This window comes from Pecten maximus, chromosome 14 (assembly GCF_902652985.1).
Source record: "Pecten maximus chromosome 14, xPecMax1.1, whole genome shotgun sequence".
NCBI lineage: Eukaryota > Metazoa > Mollusca > Bivalvia > Pectinida > Pectinidae > Pecten > Pecten maximus.
The window spans coordinates 27,205,703-27,223,610 of record NC_047028.1 but is presented as its reverse complement, the minus strand read 5'-3'; the positions used below and the strand labels follow the sequence as shown (position 1 = coordinate 27,223,610).

At 33.9% G+C, this 17,908-nt stretch overlaps 1 protein-coding gene across 21 annotated transcripts in view; it reads right to left on the bottom strand.

Moving 5' to 3' along the window:
• Nucleotides 1-204: 204 nt before the first annotated feature.
• LOC117342976 (inositol 1,4,5-trisphosphate receptor type 2-like) overlaps nt 205-17,908 on the bottom strand; it is a 141,615-nt gene continuing 123,911 nt past the window's right edge. For 17 of the 21 annotated variants that reach the window (XM_033905290.1, XM_033905287.1, XM_033905289.1 and 14 more), the window contains 15 exons: nt 17,035-17,103; nt 15,240-15,266; nt 12,374-12,485; nt 11,932-12,050; nt 11,225-11,394; nt 10,770-10,877; nt 8,263-8,412; nt 7,876-7,981; nt 7,135-7,258; nt 6,442-6,620; nt 5,608-5,760; nt 5,056-5,133; nt 4,776-4,895; nt 4,304-4,438; nt 205-4,101 (listed from right to left, as the gene is read on the bottom strand). In XM_033905290.1, the coding sequence (XP_033761181.1) occupies nt 4,030-4,101; nt 4,304-4,438; nt 4,776-4,895; nt 5,056-5,133; nt 5,608-5,760; nt 6,442-6,620; nt 7,135-7,258; nt 7,876-7,981; nt 8,263-8,412; nt 10,770-10,877; nt 11,225-11,394; nt 11,932-12,050; nt 12,374-12,485; nt 15,240-15,266; nt 17,035-17,103 (1,722 nt within the window). In that variant the 3' untranslated portion in view covers nt 205-4,029. The remainder of the gene's footprint in view (nt 4,102-4,303; nt 4,439-4,775; nt 4,896-5,055; nt 5,134-5,607; nt 5,761-6,441; nt 6,621-7,134; nt 7,259-7,875; nt 7,982-8,262; nt 8,413-10,769; nt 10,878-11,224; nt 11,395-11,931; nt 12,051-12,373; nt 12,486-15,239; nt 15,267-17,034; nt 17,104-17,908) is intronic. The other 4 variants (XM_033905300.1, XM_033905297.1, XM_033905302.1 and 1 more) reach the window with 1 other exon arrangement.

Sequence of the window (17,908 nt, the reverse complement as noted above, 5' to 3'; positions counted from 1 at the left end):
TGCAAAATATACTTCTTCTCACATCTTTTTTCACAATATCCGTTGAGAAACATGTAAACTGTACTTATTTCTCCGTTGAAACTCCTAAGCAGTCTAAGAACACGCAGGCCTTCCTGACCAGGCTGCTTGCACGCCATGGTATACATGTATGTTTTGATTCTCACGTAAGCAACACCAGAATAATGAAAACTCAATATACATATGTAAGGAGTCATGGTAGATTTTATTTGAAAAAAGGCACAGAGTCCTTGACAAATAGGCTTAACAAACACATTGACATTTATAAATATATTACGAACACTTTCTACAATGTACATTAAACATTTACTATAAAACCATTGTGTTTAAAGAAGAGTAGCTCTCAGACTCCGAGAGAAATACATCGGTATACAACATTTGTAACTAAAATGTAGTATAGGAAATTATGCTTTGTATTTTACCCTCATTTTCCGAGTCGCCAAATGATGCGATTTCATCGGATGGAACTAAATCTCGTCATTACCGGACAAAATCAGAAAAAGCTAGGACCACCCGATATTATACTTACCTTAGAACATGAAAGACATTTCAAAATCATTTTTAGAGGTGAAAATAATTAAAACCTATTTTAAACCATAAGATACCGTCTAACTATAAGATCTTTTCACTTAAACACCATATCGGACATTGATTTTGGAAGGCTATTCTCAGCTATTTGATCACTGTTCGTTGGCGAGCCAGTTCATAACGCCATAAACATATTATATGTCGGTAAGATAACATTGTTGTACAATATTACTATGAAATTGTTACGTGTTATCATTTAAGTTTATGTTGTAATAGATGTTCGCATTCCTCAAGTAGTACAGCATTAGTGTACAAATGGCATTAGCGGAATGGTTAAAAACTGTCTACAATTTAGATAATGCTGATATGTCCGAGAATCAAATAAAATATTTATCCTTGGTTCTGCATATGTAACATCTAAAAACCTACAATCAGCTAATCTTTTTAGTAAATGCTAATGACATAACACAAAATTGTGAGCGGTACAAGGGATTGCAACATTTGGAACAGGAGATTGTTTGGGAGGGGGGGTCAATATATCATTTTGAGTTAGGTGTAGAATAACTAAAGAAAGTAGACTAGATATTTCAATAGACACAAAAATAGTAACAAGAAATCAAAAATGTTCAAAATCATCTATAACATACACTGAACATTTTACGCACATAAAAGGTAAGAAGCAGTCTGTTGTACAAAAAGTATACAAGTTTGAGATACATTAGTGGCCGTTTTGATTAAGTAGTATCCTGTTTCATTACACATGAAGAAAATTGGTCTCAAATACGATACGAAGTTTTAAAATGGTTCTTGCCACGATATATATAATAATAATATGAACATTTGGAGCTTCTGTGTAGGGCTCATCACAACCTTACAATAATTAAATTGTTAATCTAAGCAACACAATTATACATCGGGGGTCAGAACTTACACTAGTATACACAATTCCATTCATATAGTTCCCTCCATAATATTTCTTTCAATAAATACATAAATTGGAGACAACGAATAGTCAATAACAAGGTACATATCCTCTGGCTGGAGTCGACCACTAACCAATCATAACATTAAGATGCATGCATATACAAATCTTTAAATATATAAATAATGTTTTTAAAATCAAATAAATTAAAGACGAGGCATTATTCCAGAATGCCTGCGAATTCCTTTTCACAACCTCGAACTTCGCTTTGAGAACGTGACATTTCCTTGAGTTGACCTAGATTTACATGGCGGATATCGTCGGTGGATCTTCATACATTACCTCTCCAGCACACGTCACGTGGTCGTGTCCTTTATAGTTTTCAAGGTTTCCTTATAAAGGCGCATCTTCTTAACGTTTTACCATTGTTTGGTGGGTTTTACAGTATATTATATGTAGGTCGGTGTTTTATTGTCATGACCGAAGAGTATTTGTGTTGATGTTCTTTTGCCACTTATTTTATAACAATATATAAATTCATATACTGTATTGAGTTCGAACTGTTATTTTTAAAATTATAGTCTAGTTTACAGATGTATTAGTACAAGTTTACAATATTGTTGTTTAATGTCACGTTCTGAAAACATAACGAACAAAATTTCACTAACATTTAAAGAATGTAAACACATTAAAACAATAGGCATGCCTGTCGACAGATACAACAATAAGAAATAAATATCCAACGGTTCTTAAATATAGATAACAATAAATCACAGTCAAAATAATCCAAACATTTGTGGACATAATTGCACAATATATATCCTGATTGTACCATTCATCAGCAATAATTAAATAGATAAGTCATATAAATATTACTATAGCTATATAAACAGCAATGTCCAATGGTAAGTTGGTAACATTGGAATAATATAAAAATAGACATTTTGTTGATAAACGCATTGTCATAAAGTAATAGTGAAAGCAAAATATCGCTTGTTTTGTAAGTGTGGTGAATTGTTTATAAATAGGTCACACAAGAGACTGATGTTGAATAGCAGGTAATCTGTCAATACTTTCCATTGTGAGTTGCCATGGTAAATATTAAGTTCCCTTAGGGAGTCTAAGGGATGAGTTACTATCAGTTTGAATAATATCTATGATGTTGTTTTTATTAAGAGCGAAATGCTCACTCTATATCATGTATTAAATATGTGGTCAAATCAGAGAATTTAGTTAAATAGCTTATATGTGGTCAAATCAGACAGAGAATTTAGTTAAATAGCTTGCATAACTTCATTTTTGAATTGTCATAGAAAATCGAAGTTGTTATCAGGCTACAATCAATTTATATGGTGTTGGTGCATTCTTGTGTTTTAATACTGCAATGTATATCGTAATCACTTTTATCCAGCTAATTTGAGCAGAAATAAATATATAACTAATTGTAAGTATTACTGTAAAATGAATATATTTTCGTAAATGGTTTTCTAAACATACAATTTGGAGGATACCTGATTTCGTGGATTAATGTCCTCCACAAAGTAAACTCATAATTCCATGTCATGGTTATCAACATTTTACTAATTCGCGAACATACATATTCGGGGATTAAAAATACACACGTAAAATAATAGTTTCACAATATTTGAAGGTTTCTCTTTAAAATCAATGAACTCGAAGATTAAAGCTAATTTCGATACATGGTTGAACGAAAGAAACACTGTATCTACCTGTAACTACAATATATTATACTTACGTATATTACTACATAACTATGATCTAGGCTTTAAATATATATGTATAAGAGTTTGTTAACTATATATAACACAAACACGAACTGCCATTATGTAATCTGATAGGGCAACAAAAAATATAGAATTCAGCTCATTAATACTAGCTCAATCAATTTAAACTATACATTTATAAATCAAATACTAAAATAGATTACATTTATATGAACTCATTTGGCACAAATTAGTATTTTTTTTCACTATGTCTATTTCTAAATTGTACATTTGGATATTGGATTTCTTTTTCATATTCTTTGTACTGAAATATTTTTACTGTACCTTTTACAATACTTTACCTTTAACCTTTATCATGAAAAGAACCGATTCATGCCACCTTAGATATTCAAAACAACAAATTCTGACATTCAGATCTCATGTTTCAAGGTATTGGTCAACTAAAATTAAACCAAATCCAAAATATTACGGAAAATTTATTCCTTTTTCTGTTTTCTTTCAACAACAGTAGAACTAATGTGAAACAGCCAATTCTATTTTCATAGAGTCAATATCCATTGTTTTCTGTCTGTTGTAACATATCTTTCCTGTGTTTGTGTCTTAAGACGTGATTAGGAGAATAATTTAACATTATTTAGACACAGAAAATATCACATATGCAGTCAAAGAAAATATCACAAATATACTTGTCAAGGATTGTCACAAGTCAGTAAGACAATGTGGAACATATTGTCATTTGTTTACAAAACAAAGTAAGAAAGGAACAAAGGACAACTTCTATAGTATGGCCAGTAAGACCTGTTTGGTCTGTAAGGATTAAGACTTCCGGTGCTGTTGTTCCCAGGCTAACTGTCTCCTCTTCTCCTTCTCTCGCTCTCTTGCTGCCTCCTGAAAATATGAACAGTATAACAGATGATTTTTGAAATAGAAGATTGAATGACAATACCTTATCACAGTATTTAAGTATAATAACGCGAAAATGTTTGCATATTAAGTTGTCTTTATCCATTAACACAAATCAAAATGTATGTTCCACACCAGTTCGCAAGTTTATTTCTATAACATGATATATAAATAGTTAAAAGCTTACCTCCTCTTTCATTTTGTTCACCATATACTCGACAGAGATTCGCAGTTGTTCCAGTTTTCTCTCGTTTGTGTCTTCCTCATTCTGAAGACTGAGGGCACGGTTTAGTGGGAAAAAGTCATACTTGGCAGTCTGTAGCTGTTTGGGCAAATCAAAAGATAAAACTATGTGAAAAATCTGAACAATGCAGCTGTTTCATCCTTCAAATGCTCTCAATGAGAAATCCTGAAGGAAAATCACAAAACCCACTTTTTTGCTGAAAAGTCAATATTCTTAATGCAATTTCAATGGAATGAGTCATAAGTCAAGCTGTTAACGTTAGTTCTATAGTTCTATCAAAGCAAATATTAGAATACATATCTCTTATAGATTTCATCCTTAGCAATTCTACTACATTCAAGAGGACTTTGAATAAATTGTCGCGCTACTCTATGAATTCGTGTTTCCACATGTAAGTACGGATGTGACAACTCACCATTTTAAAGACGTATAGTTCCAGAGCTGAGTAGTCATTGGGTCGTGTTTCGTCCAGGTGTATAAAGAAGAACAAGTATGCCCATTGGTTGTGTTCTTCCTTCACATGTTTCTCAAAACCCTATCAAGAAAAAAGTGGGTCAAAACAATAGTTCATGTAGACAAAAAGTCAACGAGATTTTTTTTTCAAAAATTATCAAGCAAAAATACACTCAATTAAATTATTTACAAAAAGTAAAGGAATTAACTTTTGAATGAAATACTTCAAGTTGTTTACTTACACCACCCTGTCTCTCAAAGTCGTAACTCTCGCGACTGCAGATGAAGCAGTTGTTCAGCATGTCTTTGTCAATTTCCCACTACAAGTATACAACACATCAATAAAGATCAATGGTTAGACACCAAATCAAGTTTTAACATCGGAAGTTAACAACTGTTAATGTTATCTAATCAAATTATGTTCAACGGCCCCCTTATCATATGGTGTACAATTACATATCTGCTGCATATAAATAGAAACCAGAGCCACTATTAGTCAGATGCTTGTTACTGCTTTTTCAAAGGTTAATTATTATTATTTTTTTGCTACTTTCCTCGTAGGGATATTTGATACTTTCAAGGGAAAGAAAATAAAACTTATTTTTCACAATTTTCGTGGAAAGTTTTTCTATTCAACATTTTAACCAGATTTTTTTTTACAGATTTGCCCCAGACACACCTTTCAAAGATGTACGGACAGAAAGCTGATAAGATACACCATGAACCTTACTGAAGTACAGGCCTCCCCTGCCAAGAACCGATACATCATCGAGAAGAATATATAGAAAGCATACCTTTGAATCTCTGAGCTGGGAGAAGGTATCCACGATGATACCGAATATGATGTTGAGGCCGATGGTAGTGATGAGTATGAAGAACGTCACATCAAAGACGGTCAACATCAGCACATCAGTGTAATTAGAGTTGTTCATTTCAGCCTCTATGGTCTGTAAACATGAAAAGCTTTGGCTATTAACTTCATGCATGGACAACAGGTATCCCAGGACGTAATACCATATACTCATCAAATAGGATGTTATGGCTATGCGAAAACATATTTGGATAAAGTTGTTACTGAACATTTAGAATTCTACAAACATTTATTTTAATATGAAGTTTGAAACTCGTCAACAATAACACAAGATTAAACAAACATGTATTCAATTACCAAGTTTGAAACTAACAAGTACTAATTGTAACGGGCACCGTAACGTATGTCCCCCAACCGACCCTCGCAGTTGTAAATCAAGTAGTCAATATCATATCGTAATTGTAGTGTTATACTGTCACATTACATTTGTTTACCAAATTTTATAAAACAAAAATCTGATAATTTCTAAATTTCGACCAATCAGGCCTCCGTCCGGCTGACCAGTCCGATGACTGACTAAAAAACGAAAATACTATTGCGCAACGCTAGTCATATGCAAACATTCGTTTCAGTTGAATCCCGTCCGGTTTTCCAGAAACATGTCGAAAACCATGTCAGTGGAAGAAATAAGAATACATAACACAAGAAAAAGAAACAATGCAAAAGTCCACAAATAAAAAATAATTATTATTTCAGGTATTGAACATACATTGTTTTCAGACAGTATTCAATATGTTAATATGTTTTATTTACACACCGTGTAGGGGCTGTCGACCAAACCATGATGAATCATGGAGATGAAACACTGGCCCACCGTCCTACAGTGTCGTCCGTTCCCTTCCAGGAAGTACTTCTCTCGTAGGAGGGCGAACGCCACCAATGAGTAGATAAACAGTATAGCCAGACCAAGGAGAGTTACCATCAACAAAGACTTCCCTGTAGTAACACATCCAGCAGGTAAAATATAGCTTACCAATATGCAGTTTCAATATTGAGCAGTTCCGTTTTTTCTTTTTTCCCAATTTTAAAATATAGCAATATGAATAATTTTTGTATTGAAAAGTTACTATTGAATTACTCAAAGGTTGTAAAAAGACTAATATTAATTCTATAAGCAACGCTTCTTCTTTTGGATGAAGGATCTTGCTTTACGTACATGCCCACTGACATCGCAGCGCGAAAATATATTTTCATCATGACTGACAGCGTGAAAATATCCACACCGCGATCAGTTTGGAAGCTGACTAAGTGAAAACTTCAACGCGCGAAAATATGCACTTTACAGTATACTAAGCATAAGATTACATAAGGAATTTCTCAAAGATCTCGTACAAATAAAACATTTTCTTTATTGTCAAAAATACTATTAATCGATATTACCATTCGTTGTGACAGCTCGTACAAATAAAACATTTTCTTTATTGTCAAAAATACTATTAATCGATATTACCATTCGTTGTGACAGCTAGTATGACCCGCTTTAGCAGTTGGTTGAGTTCTGCGATATGGAGAAGGTGGAACGCAAAAAAGTAACCGTGGAACACTATCCCAAGTATCGAGAATGCCAGGAAACACTGAAACATAATGTTTCAAGTACTGTGGAACTTGTGAAGTAAGCATTGCAAGGTCAACGTGTTGACAAATTATCTTTCCAGGTAAATAGTAAAAATACTTACTATCCCTTCACTATAATTCAACTGAGGCATGTGCTTGGGAATTTAGGATATAGAATATATACATAGTGAAGAGAATACAGCATTTCACTGGGATTGTAAAGATTCTGATTTGCCGAGTCAAATCTAATGGTATATACATTATCATTTCGGTGACCTTTAAAGTTGTTATTGTGTTAAACTAACATCATGTGTAAATTTCCATTGTGCAACAAATATGAAGCTTAATATCTATAACACTTTACACTAATATATATTGTACTGGACCTTTATGCAGGGAAATCAAGATTTTAACGGCCCTATTGTGATTTTTGGTATTTCATTTTCTGCGTTTTAAGTCGCACATGAACATCAATATATATCAGTGGTATTCATTATAGCAACCACAAAAAACAAATGTACGTGATTCAAATCAGATACGTGTACCGAGGCTTCAGTCTATACACTCTATAAATATTTCAGAAATTTTGTGTAGATATCTATATCATACAGAACCAGTAAATTACTACATTACTTACCAGGTAATACAATGACTTGAAGCTGTAGATTTTGACCTCCAAATGTGAATCCATTTTTTTCTCGTGCCAGGATCTGAACTCCATATCATCATCATTGTTCCTTCCTCTGCATTCAAATAAGCCAAGTACATAGTCAAATAAGGGTTATGGTGGTTTTACTTTAAAACACGATCAAATCATAAGTGTCGATTAAAACATTTAGTTTTTGTATACTTGTGGGTATACATGTATTTAATCAGTGTACTACATAACATATTGACCTAACAACTTATAGATCAAAATAGAATAAAATGTGACATCACTTGACAAGTATAATAAATAAGCCAATGAAAGACATGTTCAAATCAAATTTTACTTCAAATTACTGGTATATAAATATGATCTTACATTAATCGAAGGAACATATTCCACGGCGGGAACGTTGGACTGTTGGAGATGAGAAACGTGACGTATATGAGGAAACACAAAAAGCTGTGTATCCCTCCCATTATATACAGGAACACGTAGTAATTGTCTATACTCAGCTCAGGAATAGCCCTGTCAAAGACAAAACGTTTCGTTAGAAATCGTCAACAACATGAAACAAATGTTTATAGTTAAAATTTTAAAATACATTAAGTTATTGCCAGGTTTGGAAGTGGAGGAAAGCCAGAGTACCCGGAGAAAAACCACCGGCCTACAGTCAGAACCTGGCAACTGCCCCACGTAGGTTTTGAGCTCGCAACCCAGAGGTGGAGGGCGAGTGATAAGTGTTGCGACACCTTAACCACTCGGCCACCACGGCCCCACTGATTGAGGTACACAATTTTCCAGATTTCAAAGTGGAAAGTGATGTAATGTATGTTGTTTGTTTTGGAGATGTGCTAAATTAGCTTAGGACCTACTTTTGACTTTTCTTCTTTAGCGGAGATCTTATTTTAGCGATACATTGCTGCTAAATGATAAGTATGCCTATATATAGATATATAGAAGTTCCGTTACATTATGGATGCCATAATTCGTTTAAGCTTAAAACTTAAAAATTTGATATCGCACTAAGATTTAAAAACATAAATTTATCTAAGCTTTGGTATACTATTCAAAGGCTCCACGTCCATTTTCATAGAACTCTATAGGGAGCCAATTCTCTATATTCGTAGTACACCTCTATCGTTAACTACATAATATACTAATGACACTACGCTGGCTCTGTAGCATTATTCCTCATGTTAACAATTTACCATTCATGAGAGGTAGTGACTTTGTTCCCTGTTGCTTGCCTTCCATTAAATGTTGACATATATTGCATGTTTTGCATAATTAGTTAATAAAGCGGTCCCAAACTGCATGTATCTACCTGGTATGTGACTAAAAGTAAGAACTTTTAGGGGTTAATAATTCTCACAACACTTAAATTTTCCACCAAAAAAAAAGACAAAAAAACCCATTGGATGCTGTATCATTTAATTTAAGATCATGCTTGTTGGCTTGGATTTAAGCGCGAGGTGTTTTTGTGGGAGGAAACCAGAGTACACCGGGGAAAACTCACATGGTCAGGCAGGTGACCCCATACCTTTTCATGTTCAATCGGGGAATTGAACCCCAGGCACATGGGTGAAAGGCAAACGTGTTACCACTGTGCCAACCAACCAACCGTAAAATTTAGACTTGAACAAGGACATAGTCGTCAAGATCCCCCGCCCTTGCAAATATTGTATATTCCATGAAATTAAAGTGGCAACATGCATAAAAACATGAATCACATGAAATAGCATAAGAAGCATTAAATGTTGCAATAATCGAACTTGAGCTAGGGACTTAAGTCATGAGTCTACCAAGCAATTTTCATCAAAAGCTGATCATTATGTCAAAAGATATCGTTCGGAAAGCAATCAGCCAATCAGATCACAGCATTTAATTACTCCAATAATATTAGAGGTTTACACGACAGGAAACTTTTGACAGGCTGTCATGTAACCTCTAATCACCACCGCGCATAAAACCTGTTGCTGTGACCCACCTAATTAAAGTCGTTTAAAAGTTATCTTTACTCACATTTCATATGATCTGACCTACCTTATTCTATTTATCTATCATAAATACACAAAGTCACACAACGTGTGTCCATATCTATATCCAAGATCAGTGATTATTAGCCTCTTTTGTCGTTTAAGCGTAGGTCCCATTTGTATATACCGCCATACTTGTTTTGATTGTGACCTCTCGAGGTTATTTCCGGTTTATCCAAATATGGAGTTGAAATAGACGAAACAAACGAAACGCTGTGAAAATATTACGCTACGTTTTCCGTTTTATTTGCATTCCGTATTTTATAATAACCGGAACAGCAAAGTTGTTTCAGTGACCCAATATTTAACACAGTAGGTTGCAAGTGAATTATTGTGGATATAATTATATTTAAGAGATGTCCATCAACAGTTTGTGCATAAATGGATTGATACTTCATCAACAAGTAAGCGTAAACATATTTGTTAACATGAATTATCGTTTTAAATGGTTTATGACACTTTTTCGTCGCGCCCTAGAATCAGGGCGCTGGCAGCTACAAGAAAAACACGCTGAGGGGATATGAGGTCGCAATATCCACCAATGTAATCAGGTGGAATAAGACCTCATATACGTATAGGAGTAAGCATTTAATATGCACAGAATATCGATAATCAAACTTGAACTAGAGGTTCTATAATATTCTGACGATAATCAAACTTGAACGAGAGGTTTATAAAACAAAGTAAGTCTACCAAGCAAGTTTCATCAAAATCCAATCATTCCATTCCTTCAATATATATCGTGCGGAAAACGAATCTAGATGGACGGACGGACGAAACCCATTTGTATATCCCCGCCAATTCGTTGGGTGGGGTATAATCAAGAGATTCTTAGCCATTACTTACGTGAGCGTGTCCGACTCCCCTGTTGATGTTTTTGGATCCCTCCAAACAACCAGTATAACGACGGAGATTATAACACTGAGAAGCAGAACAATGTAGTTCATCGGCAGCCTGAAACATTATTAATTTTGTATAAAATTCAAAGGAGTTCCTGTGATGTCGTGGTATTTTTTAAAATGTCTGATGTTTTCTATAGGGAAGAAATATGATGTTTCCATTAAGACACTTTATTTTGAAGAACATTTATTTTCGACAGATATTTTCATCATTCTGGGGAAAAATCGCACCAATTTGCGCATCTGGAATTCTTGTGTTGTTAGGTTCTAGTCATTGGTTGATGCATGTCGAAAATCTTCTTAGCAGAGACAAGTCCTTGAACATCAAATTTACTTGGACATGTTAACAGTTTGGGGAAGCAGGGGCTGTCTAGAAAAGGAACATTCTGCATGTATACTTACCACAGATTAACAAGGAGCCTACCAGCACTGTTTGAGTATACTTTTCTCTGGTACTTGATGTCCTGGATTACATCACTAGCCCAGTCCATGAAATCACGCAGCTTATTGCTAGGGGAGGTGCGGTCTACTTCATACTTAAACTTCTCTTTGATCTCATTACGTAGCACTTTCTGTAAACAAGACGTGCATACCTCAGGTATCCTGCTTTATGTCTTCGTTCTTATTGATCTTTTTATCAACAATTTCCAAAGGAAAATTCATAGATATGATCTCAATTGTTCTTGTGTGTGTAATTACTGACAGTGTATGGCTGGCATACCGTATTCATTTGTGACTATGATCTGATCAAAGATTGTTATTGGAAATACTTGCTCTTGTTCAAAAGATATGACCTTGACCCTTTAAGGTAAACCTTCTTATTGATTAATTCATTAACAATTTCCAAAGGAAAATTCATAGATATGATCTAAATTGTTTAGAAATTACTTGAACTGTATGGCTGGCTTAGTCATTTGTGGCTTATGATCTGATCAAAGATTGTGCACATGGAATACTGGTTCTTGTTCAAAAGATATGACCTTGCCCCTATAAGGTAGACCTTGGAATACCTTGTGTGTAGTTTAAATTGTGATTGCAATAAAGATTGCGAATGGAGATCATGTTTTAGAACCTATGACCTTGGTTTAATATGTTTGACCTTAACCTACCTTGTCCTTGACCCTGTAGTATATCTTCTGTAGAACATCTTCCTTTAAGATTTCTATGGATAGCGTGTTCTCACTAAAATACATCCATGCTTCTTCTTGTTCTGGTGTCCGGATAAATGCTGACAGAAATAATAAACAGGGTTCACATAGATATACCAACACCCCTTCATCAAGTGCGACCTTTGACCTTTAATCATGGACCAATATCAACAAAACTAACCAGATGTAGAACTTGATGATGATGTTTTGGCAAATATTCTGATACATATGGCTCATGATCAGCCATTTAACAGTCTGTAATACTGTGCGCATGATTATCGTTTTGTGATGAAATGAATAATGCCTGAAATTGATCCGTTACAAGTCAACTATATCGTGGAAAAGGTTCAAACCATAATAATGGATATATATTTGTCAAATATTCTTCAAAATTGATAATTACAGCTTGTTTGTAACTTTTCATCTAAGTCCATTTTGCGACAGAGTATGTGGAAGTATGCAAATCCGGTATCCGTAACCAGTATCTTGATGTCTTCAAAATCAGGACTGTTTCTCTGTAAAAATAAGAATTTTAAGGTTTAAGTCATTTTGTGTCATCATTAATGAGCAAAAACAAAAACGTAAAAAATACAAATGACCGAGTGATTTGGCGATGAGACATCAGTGTAAAGATAGCTTTCAAACAGTAAGGAGGCATTTTCGTCTAAATAGCACTCGGCTACCTCTATAATGATGCTGATATATTATAATTCAAATATTCGTAATGCAAGTTTATGGTAATTAGAACCATGCAATTGTTTACAGCGATAAAAACCTGGACAGACTTTGGCTGTCGGTCAGGATGTATAAAAACAGATCAACACTATGAACTACTACTGTACTGATTTTTTAAGGATGACCTGAGAATTTCGAGAGAGAAAAAAATATTTCCTTTTCTGATTTCAATTGAAAATAAAGTACTTATTTCACATTTGAAGAATTGACAATCGAATGAATATGTTAAAAATTATAAATAATTACTTAAAGGACTCATTCAAGAAAACAAAGTGTTAATAATAATAATTTGTTAATTAATGTTTTTCACACAGGGATATCTGCATTATCCTCTCTACACAATCTAAATTCATTGGATCAATTCACTCTTGATGCATCTTAAAACTTGAAGAACGTACATCTCCAGATATTGAATGTATCTACTATCTAGAGCTTGAGTTATGATCAGCTGACGAAAATAGTTTAGAAATAGGCTAAGCATGTAATAGTTTCTGAATTTTGTTAATGACTACACATGCGGTACCATTACAGGCAATAATATCATGACCCGATGTCTTGCGCTTCTATTGAAGAAGTTTAAATAAAGGTAGCAATGCCACATTCCACGAACCTTTAGAAACATGCCACGTTAGCAAAACAAGTTCTCAATCCCATATTAAATTGCATGCTGTTTCATATACATGTACATGCAATTGATGTATTCTGGTATATTTTAAAATCAGCACCATGCTTATTAAAGTAAATATCCCCCTCAATTAGCTACATGCAGCAATCAAAAATAGGATTATCTCCCTTGCATGCCGAAAAATAGTTATTGATATGTTGCCTTCTGTACTTGTACTAGGAAGGGGAGATATAATTGTTTTATAAAACTAATTTCATGTATAAAACATACGAATATAAAAACATTCACTGGAAAAATATCTGTATCAATATCTATAAAAAAACATCAAACAAATATCCGTTCAAAGGCAAAATATGATTTTCAAATAAATGTTTTCAGCAGACAGATATATGTAACCATACATATCTATACAATATAATCATCACACACTGTTCTTATGGTCTGTCTAACAAGATAATAACACATGCTGCCTTTAGTCATGGTCAATATTTCTGACAACATAGTATACTGTACATATTTGGTTTTAGGCCTCCATGCAAGCACACTCACACATTTAATCTTACCAGTTCTGTAAGCTCCGGAGTATCAAACTATATGTACACACATGAAACCCTTATACATATGTCAGATCTGGCATCAGTGTTCCATCAAGATTTTCCTTTCTTGTTAATGTTTCATTAATGAAATAAAATTGTCAAGGGGATTTCTTTATGACTGTTTTTTTCAAAAGAACGCCACAAAATATTCATCCGGAAATTTTTGTGAATTTCTTTTAAGAAAAATTCAAAATATTTAAATGTAGTATTTTGAAAAATTCAAAAAAATTGAGAAGAGGACATATTGAAGACATTTTCAAATCTTGAGAAATACAGTAATGGCACCAGATGTTCAAAACCATATAAAAATCATTTTGATCAAATTTCATATTTTGAAGAGGAATGAAGTTGCCGACGAAAATTCATTATTTATACATACAAGCAAAGTATATTCTCTCTAGGTTAATTCTTATTGTGGGATGATATCAAATAAATGCAATAAAACTGACTTTTGAGACTTTAATTTCTAATGATAATTTAATAACATTTTAAGAAACCAAATTCAATACTAGTAAATTAAAGATTACAATATTCATTCCTGCCTCAAATTGAGGCAGGAATGAATATTGAGTCAATCGTACGTAAGCATGCTCGTAATGTGGTAATGTCTTATATCAAAATGGCAATCTAATCTATGTAATTCTTCGGGTAATAAATGACAGGCAATACACACAAATCATAAACAATTTAAAAGTACATCGGTTGGTAGCAAACGAAATAGTATATTCAGAAGCACGCTCTTATAAGGAAACTGTTTAAATATGTAATTAGGTAGGCTAAAATTAGCCCATAGGAGATCGTTTTTAGAAATTAGTAAGCGATGTTAATAATAAGATGTTCAAATGGTAACATCTTTCATCTCTGTACAAAGCATGGACAAGTGAATGGTCGAAAATGTAGAAAATTATGGCCTTTAAATTTGAACTTTACAAGGAATATTTTTGGTGGAAAATTTGCATTGTTGCTCTGGTATCCCCTCTTTTTCATTGGTTACTTAAGGTCTATCATGTACTGCGAGACAAATCCGAAAATTAATATCTTGGCAACTGGTAAATGTTAAAAAAATATATTTCCCCCAAAAAATATTGAATAATTAAGAAATATTAAAGATATCCTTTATTTCACAGAGGTATATTATTATCAAGACTTCTGATACAAAATGTATTTAATGGATGATTTCCGGATCTGATTTGGGGTACCGCCATGCTTTGTCCAGCGAGATATGTTGAGGGTCAATTACTGATTGTGAAGACCTTGTATATACATGTGTGTGTGTGTGTTTGTACCGAATGAGTTAGTATGCAAACCGTTACCTCTTTACTCGCGGCCTGACATGCTTTCTGCATAAGAGAGAAACACAAACAACCAAGGTGAGCTTTCCATTTGAACACTGAGAAGACACAGTGACACAATGTGCTATTATCACAAGTTAATAGACGACAGTTGCTTTCCCCCCCCGAGACAAGTTTTTATTACCTCTACACTTACTGTGTAGATATAATGTGTATTAGTACTACAACCTTTATGGACATGTTCACTTAAAAAAGCTTTAAAATCTTAATTTCAATACCACATTTATTTTCATGAAATGATTTCATTTTCACCTACAACCCTTGAATTCAGTGGTATGGTGTGGCAATTGTGTCACAATTAAGTAAGATGTTTAATTTACATTTCAACTAAAATTAAAGCTACTTGCTGCGTCTTAGACTGATGAACTACGGCTATAATGACTTATTAGTAAAGATCACCACGGAATTGTAAATTTCTCAACAGTTTATTATAAATATACATTAGTTACAAACCTGACTAACTATTCTTTTTCTCACATAATTTACAGGATGATCACGTGGTTGCTAGGGATAGAATAAATCAATCTCTCTATGACGACACTCACCATAGACTAACTTCATTTTATGTAGCATACCCAAATCGCATACTGATAACGTCATCAATTTCGATGCACATTTTCATTATGGCACAATGAAAAAGATTCACTTTATTTTAACACCCTCAAATTTGTTACTTTTTAAAGTAAAATATGTGAGAAAAATAATTATACATGGACAGGGATATCTCAACCGTCGGCTAGTCTCGTGCTGACCAGCCACAATCTTACACTTTGGTCGAGATATATCCTTGTCTACGGTACAGACCCATATTATATTATTCATGGACTGGCACAGATGAATATTACAGTACTGGATACATGGACAAACAAGTTATATTGCAACTGCTGGCCTATATAATGCTGGCTATATATATGCTCACTATATCAAAGTATTATTTTGCAAAGTGACTAACACGATGCAACAGTGGATGTTAAAACTGTCAGATTTTTTTTTTTTTTTAGTTTGTGTGAAAGTTACAAAAGAATGATATGCATATATGAGTAGGCATATGTTGTCCTATCAAGTAATGTTAAGACACCATCGAGATTTTTACATCCACCATCTCCCACTGGTCTTCTGTAAGCTTTGTCCCACCCCTTCCATTATATCTCTGCCTTGCTATCAAATATACAATACTTTGACCGCCGAATCATCATTTCTAACCTGCATAATTCTTATTTGCTAGTTTGTCCCGCCACACCTTTAATTTTCAGCCTTTTCTAAACTTCTTTGTCCTATCATTTATCATTTCTAACCTGCATAATTCTTATTTGCTAGTTTGTCTTACCGCCCTTTAATTTTCTGTCTTGCCAATGATCTAAACTTCTTTGTTCTTTCATTCATCATTCCTTACCTGCCAATTCTTATTTGCTATTTTGTCCCCCCCCCCCCCCCCATTTTTCATTTTCTGCTTTGCCAATGATCTACTTCTTTGTCCCATTATTTCTAACTAGAGAAGACACAGAAGTTTCCATATCCATACATTTTACCCGTTCTTCCACTGTCACTCGGCACTGTATGCCTCGCTAATCATCCATATTAATACATAGCCCCGCCCCTCTTATTTCTTCCTTGCAACACATTTACTGTTTCTCCGCCCCCAGCCCCGCCCCTCTTATTTCTTCCTTGCATCACATTTACTGTTTCTCTGTCACCAGCCCCGCCCCTCTTATTTCTTCCTTGCGTCACATTAACAGTTTCTCCGCCCCCTCCATACCTGTATCTGTTTGTAGGCCTCCGTCATTGTATTGGCTAGTGTGTCTGTATCCAGGTACTCCATCACTTCCTGTAGAGGAAAACAAGCATATCAGATTAGTACAAATGTCAAGTACTCTGTCCAAAATTCTGTAATTAAATATATGTACAGTTCTTCCAACAATTTTTTTTTTATGAATCCTTTTTCTCAATCGTGTATCTATATAATAAAATATAATTCAATTTTAAATTGATCCTTGAATACCAATTATAAGATTTTTTTTTTACTTTCGGACATAAATAGAGATACATGCAATATGTAGCTTGCCCTATGGTGCTTTATCAGTCGATGAAATCCATTTGCTAACTGACTTCAAATTGAAATACATTTTCAGGTGCTGGAACATGTATGTCAAAAACTAGACCGTTAAATTTATTTTTACTGCATGTACCAAATGGATTATATAAAGTGATTTAAACATATTCTACATCACATCTGTCAGCTGCAATGAAAACAATGTGCAAGAAAGGATTACAGACATGTAAAATAATGAAAGCATGGTGATAAGTTAAAAGTGGAGTGAGAGCAAGAATATCACTTTAATGACAGTGCAGACTATGTCAGCTGTGTTTTTTTCTGGTTGCTTAGAATTTCCTATCTCTGTTTTTGAACCAATTCCTGAATAATAATTTTTTTTTTTTTTTAGAAATTATCATTGCTAATAAATGAATCATTAATTGAGATGTTTGAAAATTGTAGATTGCTTAGGTCAGAATTTAGTTTTGGATACAGTTGCCTTGCGAATCAGAGAAAGTCTCTGACTTATCAGCAGCATTTGTGTTATTTTGTCAGTTTGATAAATTTGTATTACTTCTATTCAAACAAATAAAATGGA